The sequence below is a fragment of the Motacilla alba genome, chromosome 14 (genome assembly GCF_015832195.1).
Source record: "Motacilla alba alba isolate MOTALB_02 chromosome 14, Motacilla_alba_V1.0_pri, whole genome shotgun sequence".
Taxonomy (NCBI): domain Eukaryota; kingdom Metazoa; phylum Chordata; class Aves; order Passeriformes; family Motacillidae; genus Motacilla; species Motacilla alba.
The window spans coordinates 12,791,281-12,817,878 of NC_052029.1; the positions used below are offsets into that span (position 1 = coordinate 12,791,281).

Below are 26,598 nucleotides of genomic sequence, written 5' to 3' on the forward strand. Positions count from 1 at the left end.
TAGAGTGTTAAAATGTTTAATTTTTTTAATTGGGTTATCTTTTTTAAAAAAATGCATTTTAGGAGCTTAAAAAATCAGATTTTCTGACCCTTGACTACTGAAATGCTGTATCAGTCTAATTTCCTGAAGCATTTTAACTTTGGCAGGTGTAATTATTTTGATAGGGTTTCACCTGTCAGTGTTTTCCTCTGTGTATCTGTGATGAGCACCATTTGTAGCTGTGTGCTCTGAGCTGTTTGTGGAGTCCTCATGCAGATCATCTCCTGCCTCTCCACCGTGGAAACCTGCCTGAAATATGCACTGATTTAAGTGGTTTGAGAATAGAAACTAATGACTCCTGAAAGCAGAGCAGTATTGATTCAGTGAGGATGGCCAAAGCCTTTCAAGCCCAAGTGCTTAAATTTAGGTACCTCCACCCAGGGTGATGTAATACTGGTCCTTGTTAAGCAGCAGGTAGCAGCTCTGTGCTTGGTGCTGCAGAATTATTTTGCTAAAAACATGCTGCCCCTCCCAGAATGAGTTGAAACCGATGGAGCCAAATGATGGACTGGGTTGTATTTGGGCTAAATTGTTTCAGAAGGAATCAACTGAAGACATTGGTGTGAAAATGCCCAGCAGAGTCTATAAGGAAAAAGAAACCTCCTTAATGATGCAAATTGCATTTGGGATAGAAGAACAGCAAAATTGTTCATGCCCTGAGCACCTCAAAGGTTTAGAGAGGGCTGCTTGGAGATCTGAGTGCTCAGGGAGGCAATTATTCATCATTTCTGCTCATTGATGTCTTTACTGGACCTTCTTGTTCCCTGCACGGGCTCTGGGAGGAGGGAAGCACGGAGGGAGTGCCCAGCAGCCAACCTGCTCTGGGAAATTGCCCATTACTCTTGCTGTAAATCTCAGTATCTTCCTCGTTCCCTCAGCAAACGTTGATTTATGAGGATCTGGATGTGGACGGACAGTTTGTGATTGGGTGTAGTGCTCTCGTGTAGAGAATTTACTCCACATCAACAGAAAATTATTTCTGAAGCTCCTCTGGTCATTAGTTCCCGTTAGGCAGTGTTTTGTGGAGTGCCAGAGCGTGGGGGGAGGATCTGTGGCACCTTTCTTATCCTCGCTCACACCAGAGCCGGGGGAAACCCTCTGGAAAATCCAGCTGTGCTGCCCAGGCACGTTTCTGGCAGGGATCACATCTGTAGCACAGGGAGCATGTTCTCACCAGCCACATGGCCCAGAGTTCTGCCCATCTGCCACTCAGTGTGGCTGGAGTGCTACTTGGGGGTGCAGTGCTTGTTGTTCCTTTCCTTCAGCACTTTTTTTTTTCCAATCTGTTTTTGTTATGCCTGATTGCATTTGGCTTTGTGTCTGCTCGCTGTGTATCTACAGATTTTCTGTTCTCATCTTTTATATGACTGGAATTTAACTATGCATTGGGGACTGAAATCCCTGACAGTAAATACTGCCTCTTTGCCTTTTCTTCAATTTACACGGGAACTTGGGATATTTTTCTTGGTGAACATTTTTCTTTTTTTTTCCCTAGAAAATAAATACATAGGGACTATGTGCTTAATGGGTGGGAAAGCTGGGTCTCTTCTGTGGTCACAAGGGAAAAGAGATAAAATGTCCAAAGAATAATCACCAACATTTGATGTATAACCTAAGCTTATCCAGATAGGAGAGGAGATATCTCAATCACTGAAGATTGCCTGGTGTGTGCTGAGTGACACTTTCTATTGTCCATAAGTAACAAATGGATAGAGGGAGCATTAAAAGTCCCCTGCTTATCTTCCTGTAGTTATTTATTGTCTGGAACAGGCTGCACCCACAGCTATTGAAAGAAAAGGGTGCTTGTGATGTTCCTTCTGTCTGCAACTCCTTCGTGCCTCTTGACTGAGCATCAAACACAGGGGACAGTCAGCCCCCACCTTTCTGCTCGTCCTCTGTTAATTCAGGCAACAGAGCCCTTAAACTTTGTCAAAATCTTCCTATAGATTACAATCCTGTCTGTGCTACATCAGCTCTGGTCTGGCAAATGATTCTTAAGCCTATCCAGAAAGCATCAAAACACCACAGTGTTTCCAAGACATCGGTAAATTACTGAGTTAATTAATTCCCACTCAGATAATTGTTTAAAACCAGTTCCAGATGAGCTATCAGGAGTTTTTCCCCTTCCCCTCTGCAGCGCGAAGTCAGAGGAGCATTCGTGGTGTAGCTGGAATTGTTGAAGCATCACCTCCCTTTATCACCTGAAATGTAATTAGTGACTGTGTGAGCACACCGAGCCCATTTTCATGCAAAATCAGGTCAAGATGAATCCCTGTCAGTGATGGCAGCTCAAAAGAGAGGACTGAGAACGTCTCACACCTCTCAGACTCTTGCAGAAATGTTTGTCTCACCATGCTTTTGGCTCATGAGATGATGCTTTTTTGCTGGTTAATACCACGAGGGATTTTATTACATCAATTCATGTATGTTAATCAGCTTATCATGTCTTTTTATTTAAAAAAAAAATTAAAAAAACCCTTCAAGCCCTCCAACTGGTCTGAATTCCTCATCTTGGATGATGGGAACAGGAACCCAGTAGGGAGTTTCTCTAGCCAGTTTGCCTTGTGCATGGTTCACTCAGTGGGATTCCTTTCTGTTAGTCCTTTTCACTCACTTCAATTTCACAGGCATTCAAGAGCTATGTGTATTTTTTTTTTTCACCCTCTGAGTCAAATCACAAAGAAAGCAGCAATCAAGCAAACTTTTCAGACATGCTCTCCAAGGACTGGCACAGCGAGGTTCACATGAGTTCAAATGAGAATAAAGTGGGACTGGGCAGGAGGAGGACAAGCAGATTTGGAGGTAAAATTGAGCAAATCAGACAGTGGAAAGTTTCAAAAGTTCTTGGAAGGCAAGTGGTTATCAAAGAGATAAAAAGGAAAGTCTGGTTATGATAGAGGAATAATATGGAGGTCAGGGCAGGTGCAGCTTTGGACAATGCATTGGCTCCAAGATGGTTTTGAAAGAAAGGATAATGATTCACCCTGCTGAAGGATTTCTGCAAGGAACAAGCGGTGGGGAGTAGAGGTTTTTTAGTTCCTAGAAGATTCCCACAATGTTCCTGCCTGCTTGTTATTGTCAGGTTTCTAAGTATTTCTAGACAGGCAGCACTGAAGGTTACTTCAGCATGCAAAGGGAGAAAGCCCTACTAAGCACATTGAGATTTTTAATTAGATAGTCCAGTAGATGTTATATTTTCCACTGTTGCTTCCTGTTTGCTTTGTGGAGTTCACAGAATGAAAGTCCATCTTTCTGTCAGGTTATTTCCAGGTTTCCAGGCTATTTCATACCAAGCATAGAAAAAAAAAAAAAGCTGAGACCTCATGTCCTCCTGACAAGGAGAGATAATGCTATGTGGGGTATTAATTGTTTTGGAAGTTAATTGTTTATTGGAAATAACAATATTTTAAAAATACTTGGGTATTTTAGCCCGTGTTTACATCAAGGAGGGCTTTTTTCTGTTTATAGAAGGTGATCAGAAGGAATGGCATATGGAACGAGGATCCACCATTGCCCACAAGCCCACACAGGAATTCTCTGGGTTATTGGTGCCCCCTGAGCTGTGGGTGATCTGTTTTGCAGGGTACCAGCTCTCCTGGGAGGTGTACGGCAGGAACGAGTCCCGCCTGGCCCGCAGCCTGTCCAACAGCACCCTGGAGTACAAGATCACGGGGCTGTCCTCCCTCACCACCTACACCATCGAGGTGGCGGCCGTGACCGCCCAGGGCAGCGGCGGGGTCACCTCCTCCACCATCTCCTCTGGAGTGCCCCCAGGTTGGTCAGCCTGCAGGAAACAAAACAAAACCTGCTGGTTCTTGGTGTTTCTGTGGTCCAAAGGTCACGGGTTACTTCAGCTCGGCGGTAATAAAAATTTTATTTGTCAAGCACTGGAGTTCTTTGCCGCGTAATTTGGATTTAATTTTTGGAACAGACTGAAATGTTAACGTGAAGATATTTGGAGTTTGAAATTTCCAGGAAGTTGAGGATGTTTAATACAAATACAAAAAGAAATGTGTGAGTATGACAATGGAATGGACAAAGTAATAAAGTGGATACAATACAGAATCTCTTGACATTTACAAAGTGACATCAGAATAAAGCCTGAATCAATTCAAAGTGTTGCTTTGGGGGAAAAAACAGAGTTTGGGTGATATTAAAAGGGAAAGGATTTTCCATGTGGAAGTAATATAGCTTATGTCAACTATGAGTGTTTCACTTGTATAGTGAAACTAAAATCTTATTTACAAGAATTTGAAGTTTTGGCCTGAAAAAGTATTTGGGAGGAGGCAGTTATGTCTCACATTGTCTGAGTAACCATTTGGGCACCTGTACATTTACCCTTTCTGTATTTTCTTTTTAAAATTCTACACTCTGCCCCATCCAGTGTAAAAAGCAAACTAAACAGCCAATTCATATGTCAAATGAGCAGAGAGGTGAATTGGCTGTTTAGTTTGCTTTTTACACTGGATGGGGCAGAGTGTAGAATTTTAAAAAGAAAGTACAGAAAATACAGAGGTTACAGAAGTAGAATTTTCCAAAGTGGAGCAGTTATTGCTCATCACTGAGGGAATCCAATTTTTCCCTTCCCCAGTATTATTTAACTTTTCTGTGTGTCCTAAAGTATGTTTGCCCTTCTGTTCCCTAATCATAGGTAATTATGACAAGCTGCAGACTGGATCAATGCCATGATATCTGCTGGCAGGGTGCCTGCCAGATAACAGCATTATCCCACTTGGGCAGGGTTAGTTGATCGATCGTGGTTCCCACAAATGTGAAGTAAGAACCAAGAAATTCTGGGTATTTGTGCATATCTGAAATATATGCCAAAACCCTGCCCATTTTTTGGCCTTTTGCAGTTGCACAGAGTGCAGCATTTTCATAAAATTACAGAATGGTTTGGGTTGGAAGGGACCTGAAAGATAATTTAGTTCCAACCCCCTGCCATGGGCAGGGACACCTTCCATTATGTAATTACTGATTATAATAGTTATTTCCACTTGTTATAGATGCGGGTAACTATTGAGAATTTATTATAAACACTCTATATTTAATGTCTTTCCTGAACTTGCTTTTGTTGTTAATTCAGATGATATTAAAAATGTAAATGCCACTGTAATCTTGACTGATGGGAGGCAAAGATCTGATTGAGGCTTCATATTTTTCTTAGTAGGAGGTCACCCTCTTAATTTGCTACAGGAACTGAAAAAAAAATCATCTACTTTAATCAGGCTTTAGAAATGCCCTGGAAAACCTAGATATTATAGGTCAATATTAAATACACTACCCAAAACTTTGAGTTTTTTCCAGTTGTAGTTGTATGTCCTCTAAGAAGTAAATAAACATTATTGTAATTTAATTCTAGGGAAACAGAAGTTCAGTGGAATTAGGTGACTTGGCAGACCTGGAGCTGGGAAGTGCCTTCCCTCAAAAACCACCAGGATTTGTTCATTGGCAAGCTTTTCTAAAACAGTGCCTGTAATTCTGTAGATGTGCTCTTTCTTTTCTCATTTGATCTGTAACGATGTGGTGCATGCTCAGAGAGCAGAAATAGTAAAGCTGTGGGTAAAACTCTGCCAAAAAGAAAAGAAAAATAACCACAACTAGGGCAAATAGAGCCCTTTTCTCTTCGAAACTGAATGTCAGCTTGTGTTACTGGCTCCTAGACAAAGATGTTTCTACCTCTCGTTTATTTTTCTGTTTCTCCAGAACTTCCAGGTGCTCCAACCAACCTGGTGATTTCCAACATCAGCCCTCGCTCTGCCACACTTCAATTCCGCCCAGGATATGATGGCAAAACCTCCATCTGCAAGTGGATAGTGGAAGGCCAGGTATGTCCCTGACAAAATTATCTTAATGAAGTTTCTGGGGGGTTAAAATGAGCCTAACTAATTAATTCCTCTTGGGATTTCAGTTTTTTATTTAACTTTGGAGCAGAGCTCCTCTGTAAATGCTGGAGTTGCTGTCCCGGGGGTTCTGGGAATTTTGGGGTGCAGGGGAGTTTGAGGGGTTCAGTTCAGAAATGTCTGTGTCAGCCAGGGAGAGGAGGGTCAGATCAATGCTGGGCCTTCAGTTCAGAAGAACAACAGAAAAATGTGATGTATAATATATATGTGTATATATAAGCATGTGAGAATGCTTATCCTTTAAATAATTCACATGGGATTTTGTTTATGTTCAGAAGAACACCAGGCACACACAGCAGAGCTTTAGTCCATCTTCCTATTTTGAAAAGGATTTGAAACTTGTGTTTAGGTTCTGTGAGGTGTCTTTTCAAAAGTTTGGAATTATTATCTCGTAGATTCAGAAGTATAGGAAGAATTGCACAGGACAGTAAAGATACCATTATTCATGCGATTGAGTGTATTTTTCTATCTTGTAATGGAATATATCAAGGTTTTCTATCCAGGCCTCTAGATATGAATAGGATGAATTCTCTTCTTCATCAGCTTTAAACAATATCCCTCTTTCTGCTGTCATTATGCCTTGGAGGAGTTATATATTCCTCATTTGTTCTCCTGACAGATGAGCTTTGCTTCTTCCTTTCCTCCCACAGGTCTTTATAAATACTATAATCTGTTTTTAAGACCAAATGTTGGACTTCTTAAATCACCGTCACCACTTAGACATGTTGATACAATCACTTCACTTGGTAATGAGATTGTTGTGAACAAGTTGGAACATTTTGTGCCATTTATATACACATTATGGCATATTACAGAATTAAACACCAAAATCCAATAATATGGTGGCTTAGCGCATTCTGAGGAGCATTTTCCTGCTGGAACACCACGTTGATGTTGGTAGGAGTTTGTTAATTCAGTGAGTTGCAGAATGCTGCAGAAGTGAAGCAAATTTGAATGCTTTATAACTGCAGTGATAATTACCATGAAGTTCATCTGCAGAATCCTGGGTACAAACAGTGGTTTGAACAGTCCTCGTTGTGCAGGAAGGGTCTTTCTTGTTCACAAACCCTCACCAACATCTCATGCATCACTAGAAAAGTCCAGGGGGTTTTGGTTCTGACAGCTCCAAGAATTATTTGCTTCTTTTGGGAAAGGAGCACAGCCAAGTCCTTGTAGAATCTGGGCAGTCCTTTTAACCACAGCAACCCTACAAGTTTCTGCTGCACCACACCTCACTGCTCAGCTTCAGCACAACAAGAATTGTTGCTCCTAGTGGATTTCAGGAAGAAATAAAAACTCTTGCTCACCTGATTAATGAAAATCAGTTCAGGTATGCAGTGAAATTGGTGAGTCCTCGAGGATATAGCAAATCCTGTTTCCAGGATGACAGCTGCGTATAATCCTTTGTTCACAGCCCCTTTCTGCCAGCACTCTTCTCAAACTCTTTCTCTCTGAAAGTGCAATTTCACAGCACTTTCAGCCAATCTAAAGCAGAGCTCTGGTTGTCCTCCTGTTCCCTCTCCCCATCCCCCTTACCAAGACTTTTCCTCCTCTTGCCTTCTGTGTGCGCTGACACAGGATCAGACCCGGAGCTGCTGCGAGCTTTGATCCAGCCACGAACAAATGATTTTCAGATAGATCAACTCTGCACAGGCTGTGTGTGATCAGAACATCATTGTGAGGGGAGGGGGTGTGGACATGGCACTGAGAGCAAAGATAAGGGCAGGAATGCCTCTGTCTCCACTTGGATCTAAACTGACTTAAACCTGCCCACCTTTCAAAGAGCTTTTGCAAAATTGTTTTTTGCTGCCAGCTCCACCCCAGTCTCCATTTCTGCCTTCATGTGATCTGTTCTTAGCAGGGATTTGTCCATGCTGGGGTGCAGGCTGATGTTGCAACATCTGTATTTTAGCTCAGACAGCCATAGTTGCTCCTTAGAACTGTGTTGGATTGCAGGGCTGTGTCTGTACAATACTGGAATGGAGGGAGGGGTTTTGTCCTTCTGGATCTTTCAATCACTGACCCATGTACAGCTTTTAATAGCAGTGTTAAGTGTTTCACGCCTTGGCATTAAATTAAAAGCCACTTAAGGGTGGTTTTGCACACTGATTTTAAAGCTGATGGCATTGCCAAGGGACAGGATGACATTCAGCTATAAAACACTAATCTGTGATTTGGGGACTTCATCTACATCCCTCCCTCTCTGTAAGCTGGGCAACACCTTTGCTTTGGACATCTCTGATAATTCTGACTCTTCTCTTCCATCTCCACTGGGAATTTACCTTTCACTCTCAATGTCTGAGTCCTTACAGACAAAATTCAGCTGTTTTGTATTCACAAACACAACCAACCTGCCACCGACGTGTTTTTCTTCTTTGTTCCTTTATTTGGCAGAAAGCTTCCTTGGTGAGGGCAGGTCTAGAAAATGTTCCAAGTGCTCCAGTTTGGCTAAGAGCCATTTCTGAAGTCTGATCCTTCATGAACAATTTGGATGAGAAACACAGCTGGGAGTTCCAGCTGACGTGAAATTTTTGTGCATCTGGCCTTGGTTTCTGCTTTTTGTTCTTGGGTGTAAATTCAAGGGAGCCACTGTGGAACTAATTCTCAATTATGTCAATGAGCATGAGAGGAGATCAAGTCTTTAAGAGTTTAGTGTTGGTAGATATTGAAATATCAAGCATTAAAAATCCCATTTCTGTGTTTCTAGTGAAGGTACATTCTGTACTTTTCAAGGGATTTTTAAAAAAATACCTAGATTGTTTCTTTTCCATCATTTTATCTAGACTCAGGACTGGGAGAAACTGGATTTCCAAACAGAGAAATACAAAACTGTACCAATGCTGTTTAAAAAATACTTCTAACATTTTATTTTTTATTACATAGAGTTTAAATTAAAGGGATGAGGCTCAAATGCAGTATAAAGGTTCCACTGACACTTGTTCAGAGGGATCAGCAGTCCCCCTGCCTTGTGGCATTGACACTCACAGGTAACCTGTTCCTCTACAAAGAAGTTCAATAAATCCTTCCAGCCATCCTGTCTTCTCAGATGCAGTTAGAGCATATATTGCAGACTTTTTTTTTTTTTTTTTTTGCAATTTTTAGCCAAGAATGACTACAAATCCGTGCTGGTGTTCATGTAGTTTCATGTTTGTGCTCTCTGGCAGTTGCAATCCAGTTTCTTGTTTTTCTTGTGTTGCATTTTTCCTGGGTTTTTTTTCAGGAAAAATGTGTCTAAATTGATCATGGAATGGTTTGGGTTGGAAGGGACCTTGAGGATCACCCATTTTCAACCCACCCTGGCTATGCCTTGGTGGGTGCTCAGTCCACACCATCGAGCTGATTACAGAATGTGGGGTAACTTCTGCCCAGTCAGATGTGTTTTTCTGGTGATTAACATTATTTCCAGGCAGCACAAGAGCTGCAGAATGGCTGAAAAGATGTTTCTGAAGAGGCATCACATTTCCTGGAGCCATGAGTGTATGGGCTATTATAGAGAGTTTTTGCTTCAAGCCTTTCTGCTGTTTTTAGAACGATTTTTGTATGAATGTCATGGTGAGCAGGAGCAGAGTTTCAAAGTGGTAAAACCTTTAAAGTATTATCTCTGTGTTGCCTTCTAAAGCTGTGAGTTGGGAAAGAAGTTGCAACTTTAGCCATGAATTTGTGTGGTTTTGTGGGTGAAGCCAGTGACCCAGATAGGATTCATCCATTGCACCAGGCGATTCTCTGGGTGTTGTTTTCACTTCGGAGCTGGTAAATAAAGTGTCTGAAACTCTGACAGTTTTATGCCCTTGACAATCTCTAAATCAAAAATGGCTGAATCGATGTAAGGATTTAGTAAGAAAAAAAATTGCACCTGGGCTGACATCCCCTGAACCGAATTTCTCCCAAAGCGATTTCAAATGTGTGAGTTATGAACCCCTAAAACGAAAACTCTGGCACATCTTGAACTATAGCAGGACAAGGGCTACCTCTGTAATGTACAGAAACATTGTGTGTTCCTTTCCCGCAGTTAGTACTTTGTAACTGAAGTTCTGGAGGCATTGCTGTCTTATACACATGGTTTTTTCGTGCCAAATTTTAATGTTTTGGGTTTTCTTTTTAAAGTCAGAATTCTGCAACTTTGCTCATGCAGTGCATTCCATCAGAATATGTTGAGTCATTTTATAAAATATGTAACGTTTTCCTTTTAAGAAATGGAGAAACTAATGCATGGGGAAGTAAAAGGTTCTGACATCACTCCCAATATTGTTTTACACTGTCTCATTTCTGCAATAATAAAGGAATATGGCCTTTTATTGAATGTATTGCCTTGGGAGCAGCTGAGGGGTGGCAATGAATATGTGCTGAGCAGTGATGGCTGATGGTTGTTGAGCATTCTATGAAGTGTCTCGAGGGACAGAGGTGTTTTTATTGTGGCAGTGCTGGGATCCCTGGGGCCTGTGGCCCAGTGGCACAGGGAGCTGGGAAGGTGCAGAGTGTGTTCCTCGAGGAGGTTTTCTGCTGATGGTAACAGAAAAGCAGCTGGTGCCTCATCTGCCTCCCAAAACAAAGCACCCACGAGCGTGTGTGATCTGTCAACAAACACCATCCTGCTCTGAAGTGTGCATACACTGTTATCCAAAAAACCAGCTACAAGAAAGAAAAGCCTTTAACTTCACTTGATGTTCTGCAGAGCAGCTCAGAGTGGGCTCTCCTGCCCCAAAAGGACTCTTTTATCCCAACCACTGCCCGTGGTTCTTTCTGCCCCGTGGGAATCCCTTTGTACTCTGATTCTTGAAACTGATAAGTTTCCTCTGATCTGACATCAGAGTGTTTCAGCAAAAATAGTTTCCTTTTCCTTCCACAGCCTGAAACTTGGAATCTGCTATAGATTTTGGGGAAGTTAAAAATATGAAGTCCATCACTGAAGGTTTTCTTCTAAGGCTCACTTCTGAGAATACATATAGATATAGATACATATATATATATATATTTGTATATATATATGTATGTATGTGTATGTATATTTATGTATATGTATATATATATATTAAATAAACAAATTAAACTTCTTCCGAGCAACATGGACCTAGTACAAGATCCTTAATATTTCCCCCTTTGCAGCCCACCAGAAAATGTCTCACTGAGGCAATGTCAGCCCTGCTGGGCCTTGTGGTCCTTAATGTGTATAAATGACCTGCTTGCTCTGCACAGCAATGGCAACCTGTGGGTCCTTTTTTTTTTTTTCTCATTATTTTGTTAGGTAAGAAATATTTTAAAAGCTCTTACTGCTCTTAGAATACAAAAAAGACAACTTAGTCACCACTGGAGATTATTTGCAGCCTCCAGAGCACTGTGGATTGTTGCTATACAATTACTGCAGCACTTGGAGGTGATGCTGTTACGTGCAAAATTTGCAAAAATAAGCATTTACTAGAGACTTCCTACAGTATTAATAGAAAATTCATTTAATAAAAAGTGTTCTCTGTCTCCTTGACTGAAAGCAACACTCTCATCCTTTCTTTGTTTGTGTAGGGCTTTTTTGTTTTCTTTTAAATCTCTTTATCGACTCTTTGTTCTCGAGGTTCAGCTTAGGGATGTTCTGTTTTACCATGCAGACCTGTCTCACCTTGTTTCCCTTCAGCTTCCACATCCATGGGCGTCACTACAATTTATGAAGCTTAGTTAGGACTGGGAATTTTAAAAGGTCCATAATTGTCACTACCATCTATTTTATATGTTGTTTGGTCTATGGCAGTGACCTTGATCCCCCACAAGCCTGAAAGGCCCATCAAGACCTGTCCAGCCACATCCTCCAAGGAGTCAGTGTTCTGCTGGGAAGATGAGAGAGGCTTCTTTCCACAGTGCAATGCAGAGCTTACTTCTCTGGCCTAATTTTCTTTGTGTCATTTCTTCATGCACAAACATAAATATGCAGCACATCAAGTCCTGGGTGAGCGAAGAACTAAAATATCTATAAATAAATCAGGCTGCTTCTTCTGAAGGGGGAAAAAAAAGAAAAGAGTGAATGAAACCTAATTTTCTATTTGAAGTACTCAGGGTATGCAAGATACTTGGGGCTGTGGTGCCTGTCGAGTGTTTGACAGTGTCTGTGGCTGTAACTCGTACACAGAACTTGCAAGGAATCTGTTTAAAAAAGATTAAAGGAAATGGCTCTTTACACAGTGGGTTGTGAGCTTCTGGAATGTGTTGCCCCAGCAGCCTGTGGGAGTAGATAGTGTCAGTAGGTGAAAAAGGGATAAGGTGTCTTGGTGGATGTTAAGTCTGTGAATAGACACTGAAGGAAGAGCTGCCCAGGTACCCTCTGGCACCCTTCAGCCCCTGACTGTGGATACCAGGGCAAGGGAATTGGGCTGCACCCACCCTTTGTGGTGAGGTTGGAACACCAGAGGAACATGCTCAGTGCTGGGGAGTTATTCCAGGGACCTTGCCCGAGCTCCCCTGGGTTTCAGCACCTGCAAATCTCCAAAGTGGAGCCCAGCCATCCAACTCTTCTCTTCTCCCCTTGTCCTCCCATGGCTCAGGCACAGCCCTGCCCACATGTGCTGCATCTTCCAGGTCAGGCTCTGGCCTCTCTCTCATTCCCTGTTGGTTTCCTTTTAAGTCCTGATTCATCTTCATTTAATCTCCAGAAAGCTGCATAGAAAGCAATGCTCAATTCTCATCAGTGTTTAGTCCCTTCTAACACTGCTGTGGCTGAGGGCCCATGTTGGGCAACATGTTGTGATTAATTACTACAAAGGGTTGCTCATGGAAAAGTCTGGTCTAAGTGCAGAGCAGCAGATGAGGTTAAAACACTTTTGTTCTTTGACTTTGTTCTTGTTTCTCTGTCTTCATTTCCATGGCATTTTGCCTCCATTGAGACTTACTTAGTATGCATCAGTTCCTGCGAGTTATTATCAGGGCTATTTTTCATTCTCTTATATTACTACTTGATACTTTTGTATTGTGGCAGGAAGATTGAACAGGGTATTATTGCTCTCTTGGTGTTTTTTCTGGAATGGATCTTATCACAGGATCCAGTGAAGTCCGATCAGGTACAAGGAGACTTGGCTAACTTGGGTGCGTTTTCTCTTTACAAATAACTAGTCATATAAAAATTAGTATGAACTGGAAAATGTGTTTAACAGCATTTGTGCTTCCACTGCTGTGATGACAGACATTGTAAAAGAGGTTAGATGTATTTATTTATATATATATTTAGATAGATATATATATATAACCTACTTTGTATTCCTTCTAACCTCTCCCTTGTACAGGTTGGTGTGTTGGGTGATGAAGAAGAATGGGTGACTCTTCATGAGGTGGAGAATGAACCTGATGCTCAGATGCTGGAGGTACCAAACCTCACTCCTTACACTCATTACAGGTAAGAACAGCAGGTAATTGTCTGCAATATGGAAAAAAAATGAGTAAATAGCAGCATGAAACAGCTTTCCTATTCAGAAACATCTGGCTGAGTTTTATAATCTGAACAAAAGGGAAAACTTTTGCTGTTTTCATAGGTTATACTTAAAATTACCAATCCGATATTGTTAATTGTAATTCACATAAAATCCAGTTGAGAAGGAAATTCAAGTGCTCAGTGAGGTGCTTGTAAAAGTAACTGCTATCCTGTGACTTCCCTCCCTGAAGAGAGAGCACCAGTGGAACATCAGCCAGCGACAAATCAATCGTAGTTAAACTGGTGCAAACCTGTAATTACATATTTGCATCAGCTTAAACATCTCTTTATTGATTTAACTTAATTTGGTAACATCAGTTAGATGAAACCTTTGTTTATAGGAATTTACCAAGGTAAGCTTAATAGATATAAGCAATGCCTAAACTGATTGAGGTGACTCTGCATTGTGGGTGCACCCCAGTTAAACGAGATTGATTTTTAAATCAATCCAATCCAAGTGATGCTGTGGTATAGACAAGACTGGAGAATTTGAGGTACTCAGCCCTAATGAAAAATACTTTCATGATCCAGCTTGCTAATGTAGAGGCTAGTGGAAAGGAAATCCAGTGGCAAGTGTTAAATCAGCACTCTAGAAACTTGTCCATTTTGTGCTGGCTGAAGGGGCTATTAGCTAACCCATGTGCTGTTGTAAGCCAGGAGTAGGAGCAACCAAGGAGAGCTCGTGTAATTTACAACTGACACAGTGCTGGCATGTAATTTTCCTCCCTTGGTCACAAACTTAGGAACATATTGAATTTCTCACTAACTCTCCACTGAAGTGTTTTAAACCTCATCTTCCAGAGCTAAACGTTTTACTAAAAGGTCTTTGAAAATTTTTTTGAACTTAAGTAGAGATTTCTGGTGCAGAGGTTTAGGAAAATTATCTTCAGGTTAAGAGGATTTTGCTCTCCTCATAAAGACAGATCCTAAAGCTGAAAAGGCAGGGGTGAGCAAGAAAGTGCAGGTTGTATCACAGTTCAGCCTCCACTGCCCATCAAGAATAAGGAAAACTTGCACACCCAGACAGGTGCATGGAGAAACATTTTTGGGATAGCAAATAATAAAGAATATGAGAAATTTGGGCTGATTGTTTTTTCCCAGTTGTTAAACTTTTTGGTTTATTTTATTCTTACATCTCATTTTTCTCTTGTATCCATTAAATTCTAGAATGGTCCTACTTATGCTGGGCTCTTTCACACATCCACTTTCCTTTAACTTTTTTTCATTTCAAGGCAGCTCCTTGAATATTGCCTATTTTTTGCCTCTCCTGCACGCACAGATAGGAACTTTTTTGGTTTTGCTTCAGTCTTTATACAAATTTTTGAAACCTAGAAAGCTGTTGCCAAATGGATTTGTTGTCCCCTTACCAGCTTCAGTCATTGCTCACTGAGGAAATGCATGGTGAGAGCTGATTATCAGAGCACATCCTTACAGGCCATTCTTCTTCCCTATATTTTGGGCCAGCGTTTGAGGGTGAAATCAGTATTTTTTAAATGTGTTTCCTTCAGTGCACTTTGGAGGGAGATTAGAGCAGGTAAATAAACACTGCTGTGTTGACTGGCTCATCCTTTTCCCAAGCTCTGTCATTAGGTCCAAAAATTAAGGGTTTAGTATGAGCAGGTCACGTATTTATGTACAAGTGCTGGGTGCTTCCAGTTGTTTGTGATGGGTGAGAGTATCTGAAATATACAACACATCTTAATTATGTGGTGCTCCCTGTAAAAAAAAAGATTTCCCTAAATCTTTTGTGACCCAATAAGGATTTCTATTGTAGAAGAGATGGTTTCAAGCAGACAGGGTATTTTTTAAAGATGCATATCCGTATTAAATAACTTAATCTTTCTTGTGCAGGAAGGCTGAAAATGCAGCACAGGGATAAATCAGCCTCTTTCAACACATAATTGAGGGGAAATGTTATCTCCAGTATATTTTTTATATTGACAGGGAATGAGACTATCCAAAGTTTGATATTTTAATACCTTTCTGAATGTATTGTATGAGCATCACCAGAGAAAATCACTTACCGCCAGCATAAGCTCATCAGGCTTGGTATAATTAACATAAATTTCTCACACAAATACCTAAGTTTCTAATAGACCCTAAGCTAATCTCATTTTCATTTTTTAAATACCTGAGAGGATCTGAAAGCAGTTACCATCAAGCATTCAGCAGTGAATACAAAGGGGACCCACGTGCGGTGACCTTTGCGGAACGTTTCGAAAGCCGCTAATTCGAACATTTCCACCCGTCCTCCCTCCCTGGAGAAGAGAGGGAGCATTCCCCAAGCCCTGACAGCTGCACTTGCTGCCTCTTTCCCCCCTTGCTGCAGGTTTCGGATGCGGCAGGTGAACGTGGTGGGCCCCAGCCCCTTGAGCCAACCCTCGCGGGTCATCCAGACCCTGCAGGCCCCGCCGGACGTGGCCCCCGGCAGCGTCACCGTGCGCACGGCCAGCGAGACCAGCCTGTGGCTACGATGGGTGGTGAGCAGCTTGAGGGGCCTGGGGAGGGGGTTGGGGATGGGGCTGGGGCTGCTACCCCAGGGCCAGGGAAGCCCTCCCTGAAGTGCCTCCTCCTCCTCATGGCTTTCGGCGCAGAGGAGCAACAGCCAAATTGTTTCCTTTTCCAGACTAGTCGGAAATCTGAGCCTTGCCTTAAGTGCCTTATTAATCAAATAAATTGCCTACTGCCACTGTTTCTGCCACTTCATCAGGGGAATGTGGCTGTGTGTAAAAGCTTGGCTTTCAGGAGCTCCAGGACCACAGTCTGGGTCAACACATAGGGCAGGAACGGGGCGCTCGAGCCAATTTGCCGCTTTCCAGGGCTCGGTTGTTTGCTCTGTACAAAACGGTCCCTAGAAGATGCTCCCCGGCCATGGGCAGCATCCTGTGGTTCTCAGAGCTGTGGTGCAGCAGCAGCGAGGCTGGCACTCCTGTGGGAAGATTAGATTCAGCTGAATCGGTGTGGAATTATGCGCTAAAATGCAGAGATAAATGATTAATTGCGAAGATGTGGCAATTGCTGACATCGCTGTGCCCCTTTACCTGTCTCAGTTACCTGCAGAGTTGCCACGCTGGGATTTACTTGGCAATTAACCTGCTCCAGAATGGTTTTTCTTCACCCCTGTTAGGCAGGGTTTTCCACCGGGGTTACTGTGGTGTGAAGTTGATGAAGCACAGGTTTCCTTTTGCCCAAATGTTAGCTTTTCCATGCATAAACTCATTATGGCTGGAAGTCAAAATCAGGCTGGGAACAAGGGGGTTTTTCTCCTGTTGGAAAGGAATAATTCGAGTTTCTCAACAGGACACTGCACTTAATGCTGAACCTTGCCAGACCAAAACCTGAAGCTTGAAGGTGTCACATCACTACCCACAGAAGGGCAATTGCAGTTCCTTTGAGAGGCCCCACACAACTCTTGTCATGGCTTTTCTGTGTGAATATCATGCCCATGTTGGCACTGTATCCAGACCTACATATCTGCCATCAAAATTAACTCCAGGTTGCTTTAAAAGCCTTTAAAACATGAAGATTGTGCTGCCTGAAAGCCTGTTTTCCATGAATCAAATTGCAGGGTTCAGGAGAAGCAACAGCCACAGCTAAAAATGACCTGATAAACGCTTTTCATGCTTAATAGCATCAATATTTGAAAGTGTTTAATGTCTTTTATTTCAAGACCTGCAGGTGAATCTGTTCTCCCCTGGGAGCTGGGGATTCCTCCCTTCCTGCAGAATGAGGGTCACGCTTCTAGCCCTGCATGCCTGCGGGGTAGAGTCTTCTAAGCTGTGAAATGTTAATGTGTATCCAGCTTTCCCAGTGAATCAGAACTGAATCTCAGCCATCCGTGGCATCGTGTAGTTAGTTTTACAGCAGAAAAACTCCAAACTTCATGAAGTAGGCTAATTATTTCATATTTTAATCTCTGAAATTGCTTGGGGAGTTAGAATACTAGAATGAATCTCTACTGATAAATGAGTAGGCAGAGAGTCAGTAAAAAAAAAGCAAAAAATGTACGATAAATGAATTTGTCACATGCTCCAGCAATTTATCATTCATTTCCATAATTAATCACAAAGCTCTGAAATATATTGTATTCATACCATCTCTGTTGATACACCCACAGCAAAGGGCTTGGTTTTGTGAGCAAATCTACTTGGCTCAAAATTAAGGTAAAAAATCAAAAGAAAATTTCCAAGCGGGACAGAAACCAAGAGATCACAAAGCATAAACCAGAAAACCAACCTCTTGATCATTTTTGCCTTGCTATGGCCTGCACACGGGTTCAGGCTGGCCATGTGTCTGATGGGGACGTTGTGTTTCCTGTCACCCGCCAGCCGCTCCCTGACACGCAGTACAACGGGAACCCCGAGTCGGTGGGGTACCGGATCAGGGCGTGGCGCGTGGACCTGCCGTCCCCAGCCCTGCTGAAGGTCCTCGCCGACCGCCTGGCGCGGGAGTGCACGCTGGAGGAGCTGCAGGAGTGGACGGAGTACGAGCTGCAGATCCAGGCCTTCAACGCCATCGGGGCAGGGCCCTGGAGCGACGCCGTCAGAGGGCGGACACGGGAGTCGGGTGAGTCCGAGTACCACATCTGCTGGCACAGAAAACCCTGGAAATTCACCATTTTCTGCTCTTTTGTTCAGATTTTAATTTTTTAGTTTGACGTTTCAATGTTGGGTGGGGTTTTTTTGCTTGCTGAGCTGTGAAATCTGAAATGAAATTTAAAAAAAATCTATCTCGACTATAAACTGCAGGCAAAAAGACATACAGACATTTGAAGGATTTTTTTTTTGTTGTTCCTACCTTGCTTTCATGCACAAACCTTCAGGTTTTTTATTTAAAGCAAACAGAACAACCTCTCCCCATTTCTGCCCCACCGTGGACAGCACAAGGAGAAGCTCGTATAAAGACTTTTCTGGCTGAGATGCTCTCTCATGCCTCTTTTTCCTCCCCAGTACCCTATTTCCCCTAATCCTCCCCTTTTCCCCGTCTGCTTCTAGCCTGAGGCACATTTTCTCACAGCTGTGGTTACCTGAAATTTCATTTCAAGCACCAAATAATTCTAAAAGGGCACAAGTCACGTTAGAGAGCTGATTGCACGGAGAGAAATAAAATAATTACCTGAGCTTCTGATGGCACGTTTTCAAACCTGCCTTCCAAAATTGTGTGTACAAGGCTGTGTGGACATAACCTGCTCACAGACCTGGAGCAGCAGGGCTGTATTGTTGAGCTGAATTGTCCAGGCAAGCACAGAGACTTCAAATATCAGAAGGAAGCTGTCACTCTCAGGCAACAGTAAATTACTGTTAGCTCAGGAGAACAGTGAAGGCAGATGTTGAAAAGCTGCTCTCTAGCTGGTGACTTCCCCAAAACTTCTTTCCAGGCCTACCCTACGTGCACCTGGGAAATGAAAAGTTATGTTGCAAGTTAGCAACAAAGTGGGTGACATGTGCAGTTTAAAAGTTTAATAATAAATCTGTTTGTGACACTTTTTTGTGCAAGGTTCAATGCTGAGTTTTTTCCCTGGGTTTTTTGGGGGGTTTTTTGCAATTTTTCTTCGTTAAAGAAGTTTTTGGGATTTAATCCTGTGCATGCCTGATGTGTGCATGTCTGTGCCCTGTGTACCACGCAGTGTTCCTTGGTGGGAAGCGGGACCAGGCACAGCAGGGTTTGGTCAGCTGGTTCAGATAACTCTGCTTTGAACTAGCCAGGGAGAAAGCTAAACAAAGTCATCCCCCTCCATTGAAGTGTTGCTCTTTGGGAAGGAGTAATTGGAAAGCGATTGCCAGAGGTATTTTGAAGAAGGCTTGTGCTGGAGTTAGAGATAGCACAACCCAGACAAAGCAGTTCCGTATCGTAATAAAAAGATATCACATCCTCCACTTTCGCCTCTCCGCTGCTCTTCAAACACTTCTTTTGAAATGTAGTAAATACTAAGATTAAGTCATTTCATAAAACCTTAGGATTGCAGCGCTCTTGCTCAGCATCTAAAGATCAGAGGTTACACGTGGCTCTGGCATTTTTTCTGGGAGTATTAAGAGAAGGTTGACTTGAAACTGATTGTGGGAGGCACACAGAACCTGGGATCAAAATAACACAAAGCTGTGATCTAGGCCGTAAGGATTCGTTTGGTTTTTCCCATGTGTTTGCTTTGATAGTGACATCTGATTTCTTGCATAGAGCAATTCAGGGCTCAGACTTTTGGCTGTATCTTCCTAGATTTAGAATATACAAGATGTGCTGGCTTAGCAGCAAACTGTATGAAAGCACTTCAGGGAATCTGGAATTAACCTGTATGCACAGTCAAATGGGGTTAAAATGCAAATAAAAGATATTTAAAGCCGGAGAGAAAGGTCAAAGCACTTTTAGGTCCGTCTTCGGAACCGTAAGAAAAATTCCATCTATCGCTTATGTTCTCCAAGCACTTGAAAATATTTATTTTTCCCTTTTTTAGATACAGAGTCTTAGGGAAGTTGTTTGCTGGTGTTGGGGGTTGTAAACATCCCACACAGCTGGCCAGAGGTGCCTTGGCCAGGATCATGTGGTGCTTCATTGGCACAACTCCTGGTTCCATGTTTTATGCCATCCAGGGAAATAAGGAGTAGAGCCCAGACACTAAACCAGATCATGGTATCTGATGGCAGTGCAACTACTGGAGCCCAAAATCTTTATTGAAAATAAAGCTCTGTTTGAGCATTTGTTTGCTTTAGCTTGTGCAATCACAGCACTGATAGCTGAGCACAAATGCCAACAACAATAGCAGGGCATGTCATTACAAGTGCTCACTGGTTTCTGAAGCTCCTGAATATATAAAACAAATCAAAACCAAAGAAACCATGAGGTAATAAATAATGCTGTAGGTTTTGGTTACACTGGCTTGAAAAATAGTTGGGAATTCCTAAAATGAAAATCTGGGATAGGGCTGCAGGCAGCTGAAGGTGGAGGGAGATGAATTAGGATTTTTAAACAGGACAGGTTCTATCAATCCAAAATGTTTTTGAAATGTTAGAAATTAAATAGCTCATTAAATTTTACGGTGTAAAATAACTGCAGAGTAACAAGCTCAGTTTCCACTCAATAAATTGACAACGACTGCAGGTCCAATATAGAGAAAGCAAGAAATTGCAGAGGCATCTGATGTATTAGAACAACCTTGGCAGGGCTGCTTCCTCCTAGATACAGACCCTGTTGGCTTTCAAAAAAATTCATCTCAGATACACCTAACCCAGTGCCTTAATGGATTTTGTGCTCTTAATATTCAGCTACATGAATGTGTACACTTGTCCTACAGGATGAGCTACTGTGGGAGCATGGTCACACATCCATGGCAAGGATCAATCTCCCAGTGCTTGGGAGTCTGACCTTCACAGAGCAGTTACTGTGCTGTGATGGAGCATCTCTTGATAATTCAAATGTGGTCCAGTGTCACTGTGGGAATTTGTACAAGCTGAGGCTTTGGTCTGCAGTACCTAATTTTATAGGCAAAGTGGATGTGTGCTGCAGCTATGCTACTTTTGCTGTGAACCTTGCTGGAAATTTGCACTTCTTAGCCGACATCAGATGTACAATGTGCCACTTTAATTTTTACTTTCAAAAAGAGTGAGGGATGTGCAGCTAAAATGAGCTGCAAAAATGCAGAGAACCACTGCATCCCACTCTCTAGCTTTCCTAGAAAGCCAGAATACAGACTAGCTTATTAAAACCTCCTTTTGGCCCAGTTAGAGACATAAAACGACATAATTTGCTGTACATCAGATGTGGCTGTGTCAGATGTAGAAAGAGGATGCATGATTTTAGATGCCAAAGTGGATAACCTTAAAAACTTGAGCAGTTATTGACATTGCAGTGCGAAGTGCCAGTAACTCTGTGATTTCCTACGTTTGGTCTTCTGAAGTGCTCTGTGCTGGCACTTTGCTGGATTAGCTCATCGTTTAGTTTCAGTGTTTCCAGTTCATTTTGTTCATGCTCTGGGATTTTTTTGGACACTGTTGCTTGGCTTCTGTGCCATTCTTGCAGGTTACTAATGAGAACTCAGCTTTTTGGAGCTTATAACAAAGTCTTCCGTGCAACAGTTTAAGGAAACCTGCATTAGAGAAGGGAGCTTACAGAGGAAAGAGGGATTATGTGCCTCACTCACTAATTAGTCTTAGCAAACTATAATTTCTTTGAATCACAGCTTCCTGAGAGAGGAGATGGGTCAGAGAAATGAAGGTTACCTTTCAATTCATTCTTAAAGGGTCGATCAAAGTCTGCTACTTGATAAAAGGCTGGCAACAATAAGATCCATAAAATCACTTGCAGTTCCTGAATTCATATTAGAATCAAATTCTTGACACTGAGGTGAGGACTGAAGATTTAAAGCTTGCTCAATGAACACAACGATTTTTACCACTCAGGCATTGGACTTAGATTCCTTTCCAGTGAGAGGGGACATTCAGCTGCTCTGTCACTGGGAATTGAGAGAGGTCTGAGATAATGAACCTCCTTCTCTCCTTTGTCAGCTGTCCAGTGCCCCACCAGCAGTGTGACCATCCTCACCTCAAAGCCAGGATGCCCTCGGGGCCAGCCCGGGCACAGCCTCTACCTTCTATGAGTTCAGGAGAGTTCCTGGCTGCTGATCAAAGAGAAAAATAAATATTTGTAAAATAAAGTAACTTTTTCTCTTTTGAAGGGCCTCAAACCATATAAAACAGAAATAAATGTGGTGGGAAAGGGCTTCTTTCCTCTACACATCCTGGTTTCTTGTGACCCACCTCCACCCTTTCTCTCTCCAGGAGTGATTCATGTGGGAGTAGCTCTTTGTGAAGATCTACAGATAAAGTTATGGCAGCTATCCAAAGACATTCATGGCTCCTGGCAATCTATTTTCCTTTAACATAATTATATCCTTGTGGGGGATAAATCTGGGAGAATATTTAAGGAAAAAAAAAGACACTTCAGTGTTGGAGGGGGAAAAAAATTGGATTTCAGTCTGCTGCAGTGTCATGTGATGGTGCTCTGTTTCTTATGCCCCAAATAATTAGTATCAGGGAAATTGTTTCAGAAATTACTATCTCTGCCGTTAACCTTGAGTGCACAGGGGTGGGGGTACCACGTTTTGGGGGTGGGGTTTTTCCATTTTTATTAATTCTGGTGTCATACTCATTATCTCATTCATGTTGCTAGGAGCTTCAGGAGCTCGCCTCCAAACCAGCAGATCTGTTCTTTCACTCGGACAGCCAGGAAAGCTTTCCTTTGGCAGAGCTTTGGGCTGCTTTTTGTGATATATTCAGGCCCTAATCAAGCTGTACTGTCCCTAAGTGCTTGTGTAACATAACTTGGTGAATGTTCTCTGGAGGTCTGACAGGTGTATCAGGCTTTAGAAAAGATTGTACCCTTCAGATGCTGGAAATGCCATGGGGAAAAGAATGCGAAAGGGCAGCATAAAATGTGAACTCTTAAAAATAGCCTCACATCCTGCTTGCATAACGTGACATGCTATTAAGCTTGCCTACAAAAGGGCTGCAGTTGTGTGGTTTTGCAGCACTTTGAGTTTTAATGGCATGGGAAAATGCAAGTTTGCTCTTCTCTGGAGTCAGAGAAAATTACAGTGTTCCTGTGCCATCAGTCCTAATGATGTTTGCAGTTTCATGAGAGCCAATTTTGCAACAGAGATGAAATAGGCATCTCTCATTGACACCGTATCAATCCCTGAAAACACTCCTGGTGTTAATGCATCCATCTCTAATTGATGTCTTGCAAATATTGAGCGCTATCACATCATCAAAAGGCTGCATAGGTTAAAGAAATTCTTACTGAAGTGGCAGTGCTATCCAGGGGGGGAATTATTGCTAGCTCTAGACAAGATGTTACAATTTCCTTTCAGATAATATAGGAAGCCACGGGGGCATAAAACTTCTTGTTAGAGTGGATCATGCTATAAGATAAACTCACATTCAGAGAGAGTTCTGGGTTTTGACAGAAGGAATAAAAGGTATGCTAAAGAAATACTGGGGGATAGGCCTCTGGAGAAGTCCAGGAATTTAAACTTGGCTCTAATTACTGCAAATATATAGAATTAGAAATTTATTCATAGCTGTCAATATTTGCTGTCTGTCTGTAGACACTGATAAGTATTAAATGTTTAGCTCTTTACAAACATTGTCATTTCTGAGAGGAACTGGCAAGAAATTGTGAGACAGGCTGAAATATAAAGATGATGTAGAATGAATACAAGAAGAGAAGGGATTTTCTAAAACATATTCCAGCTCTTTTGGGTTTGAATACTCTTCTGTGGGATCCTGGAAGATTCCTGGGCAGGTAGGGATATGGAGAAAAATTATCTGCTATGTCTGACCTATTTCTGCTCTTTGGTGATGCTGTGTGGTTCCAGTTCCCTCTGCTCCTCCTGAGAATGTCTCTGCTGAAGCCGTGAGCTCGACCCAGATCCTGCTGACCTGGGCAGCAGTTCCTGAGTCTGAGCAGAATGGTCTCATCCTGGGCTACAAGGTATGCAGCTGGAGTTTCATACTCATTTGATTTTTAGCGCATTACCGGGACATGATTTTGTATTTTTTATGTATTATTCACCTGCTGGGTATTCTTATTGTTCAAAGTCAGCTGGAGAAGATACAGGAAGTGTGCTGGCTTTGAAAGGGCTGATTGGTGAATGTTATCTCATTTTATACTGGGTGACAAGGAGGAATCTCCCTCTCTTCAGTCCTCATGCAACAATCTCTTTCCTTCTCTGTCTCATCCACAATTTATCCTGCAGATCCTTTATAAAGCAAGGGATTTGGACTCAGAACCCAAGAGCCAAACAGTGAGGGGGAACCACACCCAGTCAGTGCTGCTCTCCGGCCTGAGGAAATTTGTCCTTTATGAGCTCCAGGTGCTGGCATTCACCCGCATTGGGGATGGGGTCCCCAGCTCCCCAGCAGTGACAGAGAGAACCAAGGATGATGGTGAGTTTAAAGGTTGCCAAAATAACCATCTTATTTGATCCAGCCTTTTAATGCAGATTTCTTCTAGTGGTGTAAGTGTAGGCAACAAATATTTGGAATTTGGGGGGATTTTTTTTCAGCTTTGAACCCAAAGGACATTGGCTGTAGCTGGTACATAACTCAGCAGTATCCCATTGGTCATGGGCTGAGAATCTGGCAAAAGCACAGAAAACCAGTGTCCCCTATTTTCCTCCTTCCCTGCAGCTAATGAAGAGGAAGAAAACTTCTAATATTGAACTCTGTAGCTTGGTGGAGATAATTTCTATTGAAGACAATTTTAGAGACCAATTATAAATTCTTATTGAAGTTCAATCATGCTAAAAAAAATGTGCTGCAATTGAAAGCAATAAACAAATCTGGGTCTGACTGGACTGAAGGAAAGAGGTGGAATTTGCAACTTCACTAATCCACTCTCCTTTTTTTTTTAACCCCAAAAGAATAAGGCATTGACCTTGGAAGATGATCCTACCAGCTTCCTTCTGCAGCTGCCTCCAGCACTTCCCAGGGGGTTCCCAGTGCAGTTGGGCTCCTGAAGGAACCCAAGCAAGCCCTCTCTGAGCACACTGGTGTGGTGGAAGCATTCCTGCTGATGGAATTCTACACAAATTTGGTTCAATTCTTGAAATATTTTTTGGGCTTTGCAGATGCTAAAACTGCTTTTACTTTCATTACCTTATCAGGAATAAATAGGTTGAGATCAGTGTGAGAGGCTTCTGTTTAAGTCTCTCTCTTTCTCATCAAAGTCTTTTCAAAATAATAATGGAGTAAACATTGGTTTACACAAGTAAATTCATTAAGGTAATTTGGTTGGACTGAAAACACATTCAGACTTCTGGCTTAACAAAACATTTTCCATGCAGTGCAGGGAAGGAAGGAGTGGGAGTGTGTGGGGTCAGGAACAGGGGCAACACCTCCCTGACCTTTTTTTAGCCTTTTTCTCAGAATACTCCCTGTGTGTGGACGTGGCTTTTCTTTGAAAGGAAAAATAAGAAAAGTTACTGTTAGCAGAGCTCTGCAGGGAGAGAAAAGCACTCAATGAAATGTACATATCGGACTGTAATGAGAAATACTTAAAACTGTTTGTTTTGGATAACCCCATTATAGCAGTTCCCTGCTTAAGTGCATGTTGGCAAATGAAACTAATTGTTCTTCCCTCTCCATACCCCTGACATAAATATGTTGTGTCTCCTCTGGGCTCAACTTAATTAAAAGCATCACCAGGAGTAATGCAGGTGGAATTTGTGCTGAAGGGGAAAATTCATGGATGGTAATGTATGAATTAGCATCTCCTCACCTTGTGAACCTGGGCTGGTCAGCACCATTGATGTTAATGTGCCTCTCACCTGCCTCAGGTTCTCCTGCTCACACCTCAGTGTTTAAAATGCAAATGTAAAGTCGGGAAGCAGTTCAAAGCTGGTGCTGATGACACAAGGAAGGGATATTATTGAATTCTAACAGGTATGGGGTGGATTCAGCTATATAACTCTCTGTAAAGGCAGCTTGGTGTCTTGCTTCATAGTGTGTTCTCAGTTACACCAGTGGTGATGCTGCTGTGAGAAAAATCCTACAGAGCTCAGAGCTCGTGGTGCAGTAAAAAACCAGTGTAGGGTGCACTGGTCTGTGCTGTGTTTGATGTCTGAGGGTGTTGGAGGCCTTTACCCATGGACAGAATGTATATTTATATATAGAATAAATTATATTATGCACATGCACAGGTGCTTCCAACCACTATCAGAGAGATAGGGCTTGGGTCATAATTCTGTACAGGGTGAGCAGAAAACCTGTGGTCCCTGTGCTGTTCAGTCCTTGCTGCCATGCTCTCTGTGTTGCCTTGCAGCCCCCGGGCCCCCCGTGAGGCTGGTGTTCCCCGAGGTGAGGCTGACATCCGTGCGCATCGTGTGGCAGCCGCCGGAGGAGCCCAACGGAGTTATTCTGGGTAAGGTGGAGCAGCAAACCCCAGGCTGGGAGTGGAGGGATGGAGATCAGGGCAAGCTACAGCTGTTGGGTTTTCCTTTGCCTTGCCCATAAGCAAATCTCTGGCTGAAGAAAAGAAAATGTGCTGCTGCCAGCTGAGGGGCTGTGGTGAGGGGCCAGTCTGCAGGGCTCCGTGCTGTGGGTTTTCCTGAGCCAGAATTCGGTGTTGTTCAAGGCCCCATGTCTGAATGTCATCTCTCCTCCCATCTGCATTTGGGTTGGTAACCTGTTTGGCTGACTGTTGGGAAAACTGCCTGGAGAC

At 42.5% G+C, this 26,598-nt stretch overlaps 1 protein-coding gene across 7 annotated transcripts in view; it reads left to right on the top strand.

Moving 5' to 3' along the window:
- SDK1 (sidekick cell adhesion molecule 1) overlaps positions 1 to 26,598 on the top strand; it is a 387,953-nt gene that overhangs the window by 287,572 nt on the left and 73,783 nt on the right. For all 7 annotated transcript variants that reach the window (XM_038151581.1, XM_038151583.1, XM_038151588.1 and 4 more), the window contains exons 22-29: positions 3,622 to 3,813; positions 5,746 to 5,867; positions 13,202 to 13,311; positions 15,716 to 15,866; positions 17,715 to 17,952; positions 23,753 to 23,868; positions 24,134 to 24,323; positions 26,200 to 26,298. In XM_038151581.1, the coding sequence (XP_038007509.1) occupies positions 3,622 to 3,813; positions 5,746 to 5,867; positions 13,202 to 13,311; positions 15,716 to 15,866; positions 17,715 to 17,952; positions 23,753 to 23,868; positions 24,134 to 24,323; positions 26,200 to 26,298 (1,218 nt within the window). The remainder of the gene's footprint in view (positions 1 to 3,621; positions 3,814 to 5,745; positions 5,868 to 13,201; positions 13,312 to 15,715; positions 15,867 to 17,714; positions 17,953 to 23,752; positions 23,869 to 24,133; positions 24,324 to 26,199; positions 26,299 to 26,598) is intronic.